We start from the raw sequence: 13,518 nt of genomic DNA, 5'->3' as shown, positions 1-13,518 counted from the left end.
AAGGGCCCCATTTAACAAATGTTAAGTAAAAAGGGCCACCAAATTTGATGACTTTTAAATGAATGGTGGGCCCAACAGTTTGTTTGACATGAAAAAAAAATGTTTTTTAAAATTTGAATATCTAAATCATGCAATCCTAATATCCTTTTCTTTGTTCAAGCTAAAGTGTCAAACCGGACCCGAGAACACCCTCTTCTTCTCCACTACGGGATGAGAGATCCATTGTCATCTACTCATCTCACCTAGTCACCTTCCCTTCTTAGATTCTTCAATGTCATCGAGTTATTGCGTTATTTAGGATAAAACAAATCCTATTTTCTACTCTTTATTTACTTTTTCTCTCTCCTTATTATATATGAATATATGATCTTTAGATGTTGCAGAGTTTATTAAATTCATCTAAATCTAAATTTCTATTTATTTACTCCCTCTCTTTCTTGTTATATATAATAACAAGATTGACAATATCTAGATGGTGTAGGGTTTATTAAGTTAACGAAAAACTATTGATGAAAGCCTAATCTTTAATCCTAATTACTAGAAGCTTTAGAAGAATTGGTGGAGACAAGTAATGATTCAAAAACAGTTCATAATGCCAAAAATATATCAGAACAAGACTTTGAAAATTTTGAATTCCTTTTGAGCATGGCTATTTGGCATAATATATTGTTTGCGGTAAACTCTGTCAGCAAAACACTTCAAACTAAAGATATAAATACTGATGTTGCATTAGAGAAATTGAACGGACTCATTCGTTATCTTGAAGATTATAGAGAAGTGGGGTTTGAAGAAGGCATGATTGAAGCTAAAGAGATTGCCATTAAGATGGGAGTTGAAGCAACATTTCAGAAAAACGTATTATTCGAAGAAACAAACAATTCGATGAGAATGTGTGTGAAGATCCATCAATGTCGTCTGCAGAAGCATTTAGAGTTAATTATTTCATATACATATTAGATTATGCTCTTTGTTCATTTAAGAGCAGATTCGAGCAATTTCAGAAGTACAAAGAAATATTTAGTTTTCTGTTTGAGTTAAAAAAGTTAAACTCCCAAGATGATGGTGATTTGAGAGATTCATGTGTTTGCCTTGAAACCTTTTTCAAGCATAATGAGGCATATGACATAGACGGACTAGACTTATTTTCTAAACTGAAAGTGTTGAAACGTCTTTTACCAAATGAGATCAAAAGACAAATTGAAGTGCTAGATTTTTTGAAAGATAAGAAAGGTTGTTACCCGAACACATGAGTTTCTTATAAAAATATGTTGACTATACCAGTTACCGTTGCCTCTGCAGGAAGAAGTTTTTCTAAGTTGAAGTTGATTAAGTCTTATATTCGATCTACTGTGTTGCAAGAAAGGTTAAACGGGTTCACTATATTATTTATTGAGAAGGATATGTCTGACAGTTTTGATTATTCGACGATTATTAGTGACTTTGCATCGAAAAATTTCAGAAGAAAAAAATTTCAGTGATTGTAATCATCAAAAAAACTAATTTGTTTATAAATATGATGAAAATATTTTGCAGTACTTACGGTTTTCATGTAATACATTTTACAATTTGATAGAAAGGGCCACATTTTCAGACCTCGCTTCGGGCCACCGAAAAGTCAGGGCCGGCCCTGATATTGCCCGATTTTACTAGATCCTAGTTTTGATATACCAGATGGTATTATCGTCCAGAAGGAGTAATTTGGGAAAGAAGGAAATACCATGGAGCGAATATACGACAAATTAAAGGTACTAGGAATGTTCATTCCTTCAAGAACTTCAATTAGAGGTACAATTCTTGCTTTGAGTATAACGCTATTATTGGTGGATTTAAACTAGATCTATTTAAAATGTTAGTTCATTTAATTTTCTTTAGGTTTGAATATTGCAGGCTGGGTAATTGTTTCTTTCAATGGTGAATTACGTTGATTAGTTTTTGTTTTGTTGTGAATTGCAGATTATCTAAACGTGAGTTGCCTTATAACCCGGAGAATCTCATGGTCCAGTTGTAATACTGTGAACGTTGGTACATTCTAGTTTTTTTTTTATTTGTAGATATATGTGTTGCGTGTTGTATACGCATATTTGTAACGATGGTCGTCGGTGATGGTGGTAATGGTGAAGAAGATGGCAGAAGGGATGAGAGAGATTTTGTCCAAGTTGTATAAGAGTTAATTTATTTTCTCTAAATGCATATTACCAAAGAGTCAGACCCATTCACTATGTTGTACTGCTATATATCAGGCCCAATATTTTTTAGTACAAATAAGAAAGTTGTTAGTCCCTGCATGGCTGGCTTTCTGTATTGATTATTCTTTTTCCGAAGAAAATTCACTTTCACAAGGAAGAAAATGAAATTTGTCTCGCACCTAGATGAATTGGAAGGAGAAGATTTTGTCGGGGGGAAAAGAAGAAAAATGAACTCCTAAAGTACTGCCACTCCTTTAACAAAAAAAAAAGTACTGCGACTCTGACCCAGTAACAATTTGTAATTTTGTATAAATGAACAAAATAAAATCTTCTTTTCTTATTTTCAGCATGACGTTCGACTCTGTCTTAGACTCAAATTTGGACACCATATTCAGCTCAAATTTCGACTCCATCTTCGACTCAACCTTCGGCATGTTAAAGAATAACTGGGTTATGAAGAGAGCATATTTTCTTGAATGAATTACTTGTATATACAAACATCCCCTTGTAATGTTGTACCAGTCAACGTACTTGTACAAATTGTTTCATAAGAAAATCAAAGCAAGAAATTGCCAACCTACCCAAATGTACCTCTTCTTTTATATGAAGTTAAAGATTGATATTACTAATTATTTGAACAAATTATTTAGATTTAATTGTTGAATGCCAAATGTGAGAATCAATTAAAATGCAACTGACTCATTTCATTACCAAACTGTACAAGATTTAAAATGACCGAACCCTGGATCAAAACAAGTGAAAAACAACTCAACAACCCAAGGACCAGGTTGGTGAAGACGAGGGGCTATTTAGTAATAACAAAACAAAATTATGTATGTTTTTGTTAGTTTTATCATTCATTATCACCTTTCCTTTCTTACATTTAGTTGCTTTCTATCACATCCTGTTTTAGTTTTTGGTTTTCCAAATAATCTAAGGCCGCGGCGTTGGGACATAAAGAATACTCTCCGGGGAATAAATTCTCTCGAAATCCATGTTTTTTTGTACGTTTTTTGGGGCATATTATTTTTAACCCAAAAATTAACTTGATTAAACATTGCCCCCTAATCTTCATCTTCCCCGTCACCTTCAACACCACAACTTTCCATATACCACCATTGTCATCTCTTCTTTCTCCTCTCTCACTCATTGTTACTTTCTCTCTCGGTCTCTCCCTCTCTCTCTCTCTCATTATCTCTTGATCTCTCACTATTTTTCTCTCGATCTCTCATTGTTTCTCGATCGATCTCTCTCACAGGCACTGTTCCGACGAAGGGAAGTGTTCCCTTCGCCTGAACTAGTCTTCGAGGAGGGTTTCTGGTGAAACTCTTCGATTATTTTGTGTCCAAGAAATAGTTAGTAACAACAAAACTTTTCGTGTCCCTAACCACTTAGTGGCCAGAAAAGGTTTTGTGGTCACGAACTCTGTGATCTCCACAGATAGATCTACACAGACTGTAAGAGAGGGAGGGAGAGATAGAGACTGGGGAAAGAGAGATAAAGACTACGAGAGAGAAAGAGAAACTAATCTACAGAGAGATATGTCTACAACGAGAGAGATGAGAGTGATCTACAATGAAAGAGAGATCAACAATGAGAACGACAGAAAGATAGTCAGTAAAAGCGAAAGAGATAGTGAGAGAGAATGAGAGAGAGAGTAAGTAAGTAAGTAAGTAAGAGAGCGAGAGAGGGTAAGTAAGAGAGAGTGAGAGAGAAGATGAAGATTAGGGTGACAATATTTGATCAAGTCAATTTTTGGATTAAAAGAAAAATACCTCCTCTAAATCAATGTTTAAATTGTATTAAAAGGACAACTTTCATCATAAAATTTTGACTTTTAACATTTTAATCAAAGAGTATAAAGTTTAAGCATAACTCCATATTTGGAAATAAAATAGTAAGTTGGTGGATATAGATAGGATGAAAAAATTTGAGAGTCCTAGATTTACAATAGTAAATACTTGGGGTGAGTTTAAGGAAAACTACATGCAACATCAGCAATGGAGGCGGAAGCTAGAGCAACGCCATTGACAATACAATCGCCGCTTAATATTTCCGATTATGAATTTATCTTGGAAAAAAAGGGGGGGTGCGTCAACAATAATTAGGGTTTGGTCAGACAACATTGTAATGGCACCTTGGAAAATACGACCTCTTATTATGGAGATCAAGATGGAAAGGTTAAAGTTACAAAATTGTTCGTTTAATTATTGTAATTGTGGAGTGAATCATGTAGCGCACGTACTTGCAAAGTATGCATTTAATTTGAACCTAAGTCAAACTATGGAGATCAATCAGACTCCTAGTTGCATTGTAAGTCAGTTGGCAATTGATATTGCTAACATTTCGGCTTTGCTCGAGTAGCGAATAAATTGAGGTAATTATCTCCAATTAAAACTGCAATCAATTTCGATTCGTTACCAAAATTGGACGAGATTTTCAAAATCAACCCCTAATTCTATCGAAACGAGTGAAAAAAAACTGAACGGCTCAAAGACGTATATTTGATGGTTAAAGTCACATTGGACGAAACTGGGAATCCTAGAGTTAGGTTAGTGAAGACTTGGGGTTATTTGGTAATTGTTGATTGAAGTTACATTTATGTTTGTTTTTATTATTCATTAACACCTATCCGTTTTTAGTTAAGTTGCTTCATATCACATAGTGTGTTTTACTTTTTGGTTTTCGGGATATTTTAGTCTTAAATTTTCTATCAAGGATAACTTTAAAATTGTACTTAAGCATTTTTAGCATTTTAATGAAAGGGCATAATTCTTTTTTTCAACTCTATATCTTAAAATAAAATATGAAGTTATAATTATAGTAGTATAGACTTGTTCTGGTTTAGCAGTTGCTATACAAAATTGTGTTTCTGCTAGGTTATATTATTCACCTTCACCTTTTTTGTTTACAATTAATTTTTTGTGTAGCGCATTATATTTTTAATTCTAAGTGTTTTAGGTAATTCAAGTGTAAAAAGTTAAAAGAGGATAATTTTTCACCATAATATCTCAAACAACTTAAATACTTATTATATTCGTCAAATATAGGATATTTGTGAAAAATGATTTCTCCATTAATTTTTTTTCTAATTTTGAAGATTAAATAAAGGATTTCAAATTTTCTCTTCTCTCTTAAAAGTCAAAACTATCCAAATCCAAAAAAATGGTATGGTAAAGAAATAGTAACATGGTCACATTCTAATCTTTGTACCTTCTAGAAGAGGGTTAATTACGAGACACCATGGCTATATATACCCAACTAGGTTTTTTTTTCACCAATTTCATCTGGTTCACCATTAGATCTCTATTCAATTTATTATCTTTTCAATAAGTGGTACAAGAAAGAAGGTCATCTAAAATCAAGGTTTGATTTTCTATTGTTCTTTTCTGCAATTTATTGAGGCTATATCTTTTCTTATTGTGTTTTTATCTTCTTTGCATGATTTTTCTATAAAACGTGTGAAATTTGGGGTTGAGGTCAATTGATGAAGTAGGTATGGACCGTTAGTTTCATTTTTTTTCTTGTTGATGTGCATTTTCAATTGCTTCACTTTTTTTTAACTGTAACATTAAAAAATCAAAAGTTTAGAGGATGTGAAGGAAAGCTATAACAGATATGTATAAAATCAAATAATATAACTTGAAAAACACACTCCTAACGGTAACCTGCAACATTGTAGATAAGTTTCACACTTATTATCTAAATTTAGGAACCTACCAGCCAACCTTCGACCATAACCTTCAACAACAGACAAGAACATGACTTAACTAGTTGTGACTTGTGAGTAACCGCAAAGAAATAGAGATAACCAAGGCCGTACCACCACTTGAAAGCCTAAAATAGCTCAAACTATCGAAAAAAATGGGTCTAAAAGAGATTAAAATTAATATATCTGAATATCTGAAGAAGATAGATCTTGGAAGACTCGCTAAAACACATCTAAAAATTAATTGTAAAGGACATAGATCTTAAGTAAAAGAGATTTAAAAAAAAAAAAAAGTAAATCTTAAAGACAAACTCATCAAAAGATTTTGGAAACAAACTAACAAAGCCAATCTTTTAAAACACTTCAAACATCTTCATTTGCTTGGTTTAATTTGACTTATTTAACTCTTAACAGGATTACCCCTTATTAACTGACCCTGTTAGGTTTAGATGAAGAAATGGATTAGCAGGGGGGAGGTGGCTGGAGAAAAAAAAAACACAAAGATATATATATATATATATATATATATATATATATATATATATATATATATATATATATATATATATATATATATATATATATTTCTAAGTTAAGGTTATGGTTTCCCACACAATGACTCAAATATTCACCTCTTACCATCTAATATACAGTTTGGATTTCGATAAATCACAGCTGTTGAGGTTGAAAGCATATCAATGTCGTTTGTCATACTATCCGATATCTCCCCATTACGTACTGTTATAGTTAATATTTTTATGTTTTAACTTTGTAAAACTTTAAATGTTTTTCGTATTACAAATTAGATTCTAGTAAACTTTGTATAGTTGGAAATGTTACCCTAATAACACCGAAGTCAATACCGTCATTAGAACTTATAATCTTTAAAATAGACTTAAGAAATAAACCATGTAACAAGTTTGGCATAAGTTTCGATACATATTACCCCTGTTGAAGTAAAGATAAAGTAAATCTAGGATCTTAAATATCCATTCCTTTAGGTATGAGTTCTACAATGTTTACATGTAAATTTGATTATATGTGTTATGAGATCATCAATTCCATATATAATATGTTCTCATTGAGCAATAATTTTCTTTAATGTTTTTCTTCCATTGTATGCTCCTTCTTGTATTGTTCTAAAAAAATTTCATCTTGTTTTAACTTCACAAATTTTTTTTGGATTTATGAGTTTAGTTTCTCACATGGAAGAAATGGTCGTCATCAAATTTGAAGTTGCAGAGGTTCATTTTATTGTTGCAGATTGTAAGGTCAACGATTCGATTCCAAACTATCTATTCAATTTCCAAGGTAAACGATACTCTATTTTAATCTTAAATGCATGCATGATAAATATAAGTGCCTCACTTGTTTTTGTGCTAGGTTAAAGTACATTACACATATGTGCATGCATAACATGGTAATATATAACACAATATCATGTTTATTAATGAAATTCAGTTAATATATATTCTTTTTATTTGCAGCATGATTCGGACTTGAGAAAATGACCACCTCTTAGTGTACTTGAAATATCTTCAAATACCTCGATGCTGTTGGGGAAGGTTGGAACCTTCTTAAAATACCTCGATCCTGTTAAGAAAGTGAAAGAAAAAGACTATAAGAGCTATGAGGATTTCTGCATGTGCTACTAGGGTGTGAGTAAACAGCACGGTGATCGAACAAAAAACGAGGATCATGATATATTTTGCATTCTTCCACATTTCTACAATGAAATCTATGCAACTTGTGACACTCTGGACAAGTAAGAAACTCGTCTCGATGTGTAACTCGCCCGAACCTTAGGGATGGACCCGTTTGTAATACTTAAGGAGGTGTCGTTTCAAGCGGAAACTTATCACTCTTAATCGTTACCCAAATATTCTTTTTCCAATTCTTGTTTTGGTTTCTTTCAGTTCTCGAATTCAGCTGGTTTAATCTTATCTGCTCATGTTGAGATACGTGATACATGAGACGGATCGAGAAGGCGAAGATCCGACGATCAAGACTAATCCAAGATATTAGAAGATATGGAAGATATAATTTCTTATATCAAGATATCTCTTGTAACTATGTGATGGAAATAATATATATATATATATATATATATATCTATATCTATATAATAAGGGAGGAGGGTATCTTTTTCCCTCCTCCCAATGGTTAGGATTTATCCTCACCAATGTATATCAAGTGGTTGAGGATTGAGTTTTTAGAACTGGAAGGCCTAGATCTAATTACTTTTCATCCAAAGGAAGAGAAGAAAGCAAAGAGCATCTTTCAAAGATACCCTCCCAAACAACTCCTTGCGTCCCTCATCTTCCCGTCCACTCTTCTTCCAATACTTCTCAGGACATTCTCTGACTCCCTCTCTCATCTCTTTCTTTTTTTTTTTTTGAAAAATCTCCAAAACTCCTTCCCGCTCATCTCTTCTCACAGGTACGTCTCTCTCTCTCTCTCTCTCTCTATCTTTTTCTCTTTATCTGCTCTCTCTATTTCTGTTTCTTGATGTCCCTCTCTCGCTCACACAGAACCATTCTCTCTATCGCTCTCGGTTCATACAGGTGATTGATGTTGAAATTTGTAAGTTTTGAAATTAGGGGTTTGATTGAGGACTTCGATTTAGGGGTTTAAATTTATAAGTTCTGAAATTAGGGTTCATATAATTTGATGATTTTTTAAATTAGGGTTTCTGGGAATGAGATAGTTAACCTTCTTTCAAGCTTTCAAGGTATGTTAAATCTAGGGTTTTGAAGATTTCTTAAATAACTGTCTAATCTGATTTATGTTATTTGTTATGGGTGTTGAGATGTTATTTAGGTTTTCAACCTGATTTATGTTATTGGGGTTTATGTCTAGGTTTCTTATCTATGATATCACATCTAGGTTTCAAATACCATCAATAATGGAGTGTACCCGCTGTTTTGCAATTTTGCCCAATGATTTGATATGTTATCTTGAACTAGAAGGTTATCTAGAACTTAATTTAACTGTCAAATTTCTAGGTTTCGCCAATACACTTCTGTACACAAATTTAATTTTTCTCTCTCAATGTACGGTTTTGCCACCATTTTGCTTCTTTCTCAACATCTTCTCTCATCGAGTATGGCTTCCAAAAGTTTTACTCTCCCATGTTAGTGGTGATTTTTATTTTGTTGATATTGTGTCTATAGAACTTTTTGGTTGGTTATTACTTATCAGTGGTGATTTTTATTTTGTTGTAAACAATTTTGTTGTAAACAATAACCAGATAAAACATCTTTCTCTTTGTTACTCGATGTTTGCCTCTCTAGCACACACACATTCACATGAAAAATTGATGTTCGCCTCTCTCGCACACACACACACATTCTTACGTGAAAAATTGATTCGAGTTTCCTTCCCATCTCATGATCTCTCTCATCTTCTCATCTCACATCAATTTGTCCACTTGCAGGTATCTCTCTATCTCTCTCACGCACAATCTCTCTCAGTTTTCAAGTCTCTGGATCTGACTGTAGGATTTTAAGGGTAGCCTTTCAGGTGCTTCTTCTTAAAAATTGTTTGTGTTATGCTAAATCGAGATTAAATTTGTTGTTTAGGCCTTTAGGGTAACTTGCAATGTTAGTTTTCATGATATTTGATAATAGTTTGGGTTTAGGTTATGTAAACATTGAAGCTTTAAGGTTAACTTTTAGGTAAACAAAAAGTAAACTTTTAGGTTAACTTGCTATGTTAGTGTTACTTCTTATATGGGTCTTCTAATCTAATTACCTCTTTTTTTTCCATATAGTGTTACTTCTTTCTTCATTGCAACTCTCTTAGGTAAATATCTTGCCACTCTATACAGTTTGTTTGATTTTATTGTCTTTTCACCTTTACATTGTTACTGGATTCTTGGCCTCTTATGCTTCAATATGATTTAAGTCATTAATTTGGTGTTCAACTATTATCTTGGTCTTAGAGTCAGTATAACTTCGGAGAAATCTTTACAGTTTTGCTCTCATCTTCCTGATTTTCTTATTTGAAGAAATTTATGTGGTTTAAGCTTACAATGTGCTGATTTTTCCTTTTGAAATGATTCAACTTAACGGTTTTTATTGTGTGACTGATTTTCTGATTGCAGTTCTCAATAAGTATTAAGTTGGTTGGCAACTTGATATTTATAAGTTTTTAGGTACTCTGATTATCTAATTAGGTTGATATTTTGTATTGTGTTGCAGTTCAATTTTTCTCAAAATTTATTTGACCATAAGCATTTAGTTTGGTGCATTAACATGTTCGCAATTTAGTTTTATTATAAAAATTCTTTATGCTTCGGGATTAGCTCCGAATGAAATTCTTTACCATTCGATTTAGGTTGTTAAGTTGATTATGAATTGGATACCCCTGATTGGGAATTTCTTGGTTTTTTACCAGGTTTGTTGCAATGAAAGAAGTCGTTGAAGAAAATCGTTCGAATTGGTTTCGCTGCTACAATTACTGGTAATAACTAAAATATTTGACACACACTTACTGTTTGATAATATGCACAACTGAACTTATTACGTTATCCTTTTTTTTATATAGCTGAGAGACTTGAAACTACATATTAAAAAATTTATAAAGCGTTTGAAATTTATAGTTGAGAGATTGGAAACAACGTATGTTTCCCCATCCTCCCATGGTCAAATATGGGCTCCTAAGTTTATCTCGAATGATCTAACGGAGTAAGAGTTTATATGGGTATGAGGGGGAAAGGAAAAATCCTTTTTTCCTTACTCTTAAGATAATACAAGCCACACAGAGTACCTGAAGCAACAATTTGCAATACTAATTATGCCGAATGCTAGAACTTACTGAGGTAAGATTTTACCTAATGATTCATAGTTCTGTTACTTATAGTCTCCTTATTCTGCAATGTTTATGATTGTCATTTGATTTCAGTATTTTTTCAAATGAGGCATGTGACTATAAGATTCATTGTGCCCGGTATCTTTAAGTAGTCTGACCTGCCCGTTGGACTGATAATTAAGTGTAGGTTGATTAGACCGGGTGTGAGCATCCTAACCCTCTCTCATGCACACTCTTACAAAAAATTGAGTTTGGGCTTCCTATCACCACCCATGGGTCTTTGTTCCTCTCTGTCGCTCACAGTCGTATCTCTTTCTCCCACATATACACATAACGTCTTTGATTAAGAGCTTCTAAACAAAACCTCTTTCTCTCTCTCAACATAAGGTTTCGGTTTAAGGCCTCCAGACCGAGATATACGTCATCTTTTAGTTCATATTTAATTGTTTCATTTGTTCCTTCTACTTCATTTTCTTTCATTTGTCTGTGTTTAGTTGATGTTTTGTCTATCTCACCATGTTAATCTGAACTGTGTGATTTTGGTTGCTAAAATGTTTTGCCTTATTATAGCTGGATTTTTTGGCTTATTATAGTTTGTATGCCCTTCGTATTATGTCACCATGTTAATTTTTTTTTTGTTAATTTACAGGTTCTTCTAACTTCGAACGATCTTCTATAGGTGTTGTTCGTCAGATTTGTCTGCTACGAGTGAGTAATTTCTTCGGGTTTGATCACTGATTGTATATATTCCCCTCTTTATAATTGTTAATCAAGTGTCGAGACTTGGTTAATGAAGTTTGGTCTACGAAACTTGGTATTTATAATGGTTGGAGTAGATAATTCCTAATGTTTTTTCTTTACTTCTTATTACATAGACTCACATTCACTCAATGCGAATCGAATTGCATAATATGCTTGAACTTAGGTATAAAAATGGTTGAACTTCTTATTAGATAGATTCACATTCACATTCACATCTCTAATGTCGTCACTTCTCTTTATATAGTTTGCTAATTTTTCCCTCTTTCTCTTTACAGTTTTGGTGAAATTTTTTGTCTGTCAATGTTAATGTGATTTTGTTGGTTTTATCACTTTTTTTTTTTTGTAACATTGTTACTGAATTTTTGGCCTCTTAGGATTCAATATGATTTAAGTCATTATTTTGTTGTTCTATTATCATTTGGCACTTAGACTTCAGTAAAACTTAGGAGAAATCTATATATTGAAGCTTGCATCTTGCTGGGTTATATTCTTTGAAGAAATTTGTGTGACCTAAGCTTACTATTTGTTGATTTTGTCTCCTGAAATTATTCAAATTTCTATGTGTTAGTGATTCAAACTCTAGGCTTACTGAATTTGTGATCGAGTTACTCATTTTTTGTGTTTGTGATTAGGTTCTCTTTTACTCATCAACTCAACTTACGGTTTGTTCGAGGGATTATTGAATGGATTTATTACAAAAAGAACCTCCTGCAGTACTCATGGGGGTTCATAATCCATCTGAGCGAAGTTCAACAATTAAATATCTTCACAAGTATATCTACAAGAGTGAAGATTGTACGACTATGGTAGCGGAAGGAATCAGAAAAGATTTGTTACAAGAACCTCTTCCAGAAGATCGTACAGTTGTGGTTGGGGAAGCGCCAAACGAGATTCAAAAGGGTCCTGTATTCTAATTTGTAATGTTTGTTTGCCACAAGAACCTCTTCCAGAAGATCGTACAGTTGTGGTTGTAGAAGCGACAAACTAGATTCAAAAGGGTCATGTATTCTAATTTGTTTCAAATTATTTTAAAATGTAGCTCTTAATTTGAATTTCCATTGAAGTGTATTTTGTGGTACTCAGTTTTTGTGATTATGTGGATTTCTAATACTGAATTGTGTAAATTGAAATCTAGATTTTTCTAACGTGTTGAGTTAATTGTTGTATTGACTATAACCATTAAAGTATTCTATTTTTTTGTTAGACGTAATAGAACACGACTAGTTTTATTTATTTTAGTTGTCAGTTTATACCATCAATCTGAAAGAGAAAAATACACATCTCACATAACGTTTGAAAATACTGTCCGTGCCCTATGGGCACGGGTTACACCCTCATATATATATATATATTATCTAGTTTCCTAGTTTCGTTAGGAGAAACTAGGAAACCCTAAACCCTAATTTACTCAATAAATAAGAGATGGGTTCTAGGAGTTTAAGCATTCGATTACTATTCAATCATTGAAATGAGTCACCACAATTTTGAGGAATATAGTATGTAACCTTTGTGATTTTATCTGAGGATGCAGGTCGTGAATATCCGACTGAACCTCGTTAAATATGGTGTTATTTATTTATGTCCATCACAGAATCGTAATTCTAACATGGTATCCGACTGAACCCATTTTGGTTTTATACTAATTTCATCAAGTATTAGTTTTGTGAAGATTATATTTGTCCATTTTGGGTTGTCATCAACCGAGCAGGGTCAGAGAAGATTGTGTTATAATGTGTTCAAAGCACAGGGTCGTGCCTGAGAATTTCGGGGCCCCATTGCGAACTTTGATTATAAACCTTTCGTAAAAAAAAGTTGACCAGTAGATAGATGAAAACTATAGAAGACTCCAAATGGATTATGGGGAAAATAGTTGTAGGAAATTTCTGTTTCTCTTTTAATATCATTTTCAAAAGAGATTCAGTCTAAAAATCCACTATCAGTTGTGATTAATGAAAAAAAAAATTTATTATATCTTAAATTATGCTTATAACTATATTTAATACGATGAAATTCTAAAGTTTTATAGAACTTCGATTCTTATATGTCTGT

The 13,518-nt window shown here is 32.8% G+C and overlaps 1 protein-coding gene across 1 annotated transcript; it reads left to right on the top strand.

Moving 5' to 3' along the window:
• Nucleotides 1-8,077: 8,077 nt before the first annotated feature.
• Nucleotides 8,078-12,614, top strand: LOC147563669 (uncharacterized). Its single transcript, XM_086657389.1, has 8 exons — nt 8,078-8,334; nt 8,427-8,459; nt 8,583-8,626; nt 9,332-9,417; nt 9,668-9,699; nt 10,294-10,359; nt 11,357-11,415; nt 12,102-12,614. Exons 1-7 carry the CDS (start codon nt 8,078-8,080, stop codon nt 11,364-11,366), a joined length of 528 nt encoding a protein of 175 aa, XP_086513515.1. The 3' UTR covers nt 11,367-11,415; nt 12,102-12,614.
• Nucleotides 12,615-13,518: the final 904 nt, after the last annotated feature.

This window comes from Eschscholzia californica, unplaced genomic scaffold (assembly GCF_041429995.1).
Source record: "Eschscholzia californica isolate CP2 unplaced genomic scaffold, dmEscCali1.0.p SCAF_1, whole genome shotgun sequence".
In the NCBI taxonomy this organism is placed as follows: domain Eukaryota; kingdom Viridiplantae; phylum Streptophyta; class Magnoliopsida; order Ranunculales; family Papaveraceae; genus Eschscholzia; species Eschscholzia californica.
Note: the sequence above shows the minus strand (reverse complement) of the source record. Positions and strands in the feature narration are given on the sequence as shown.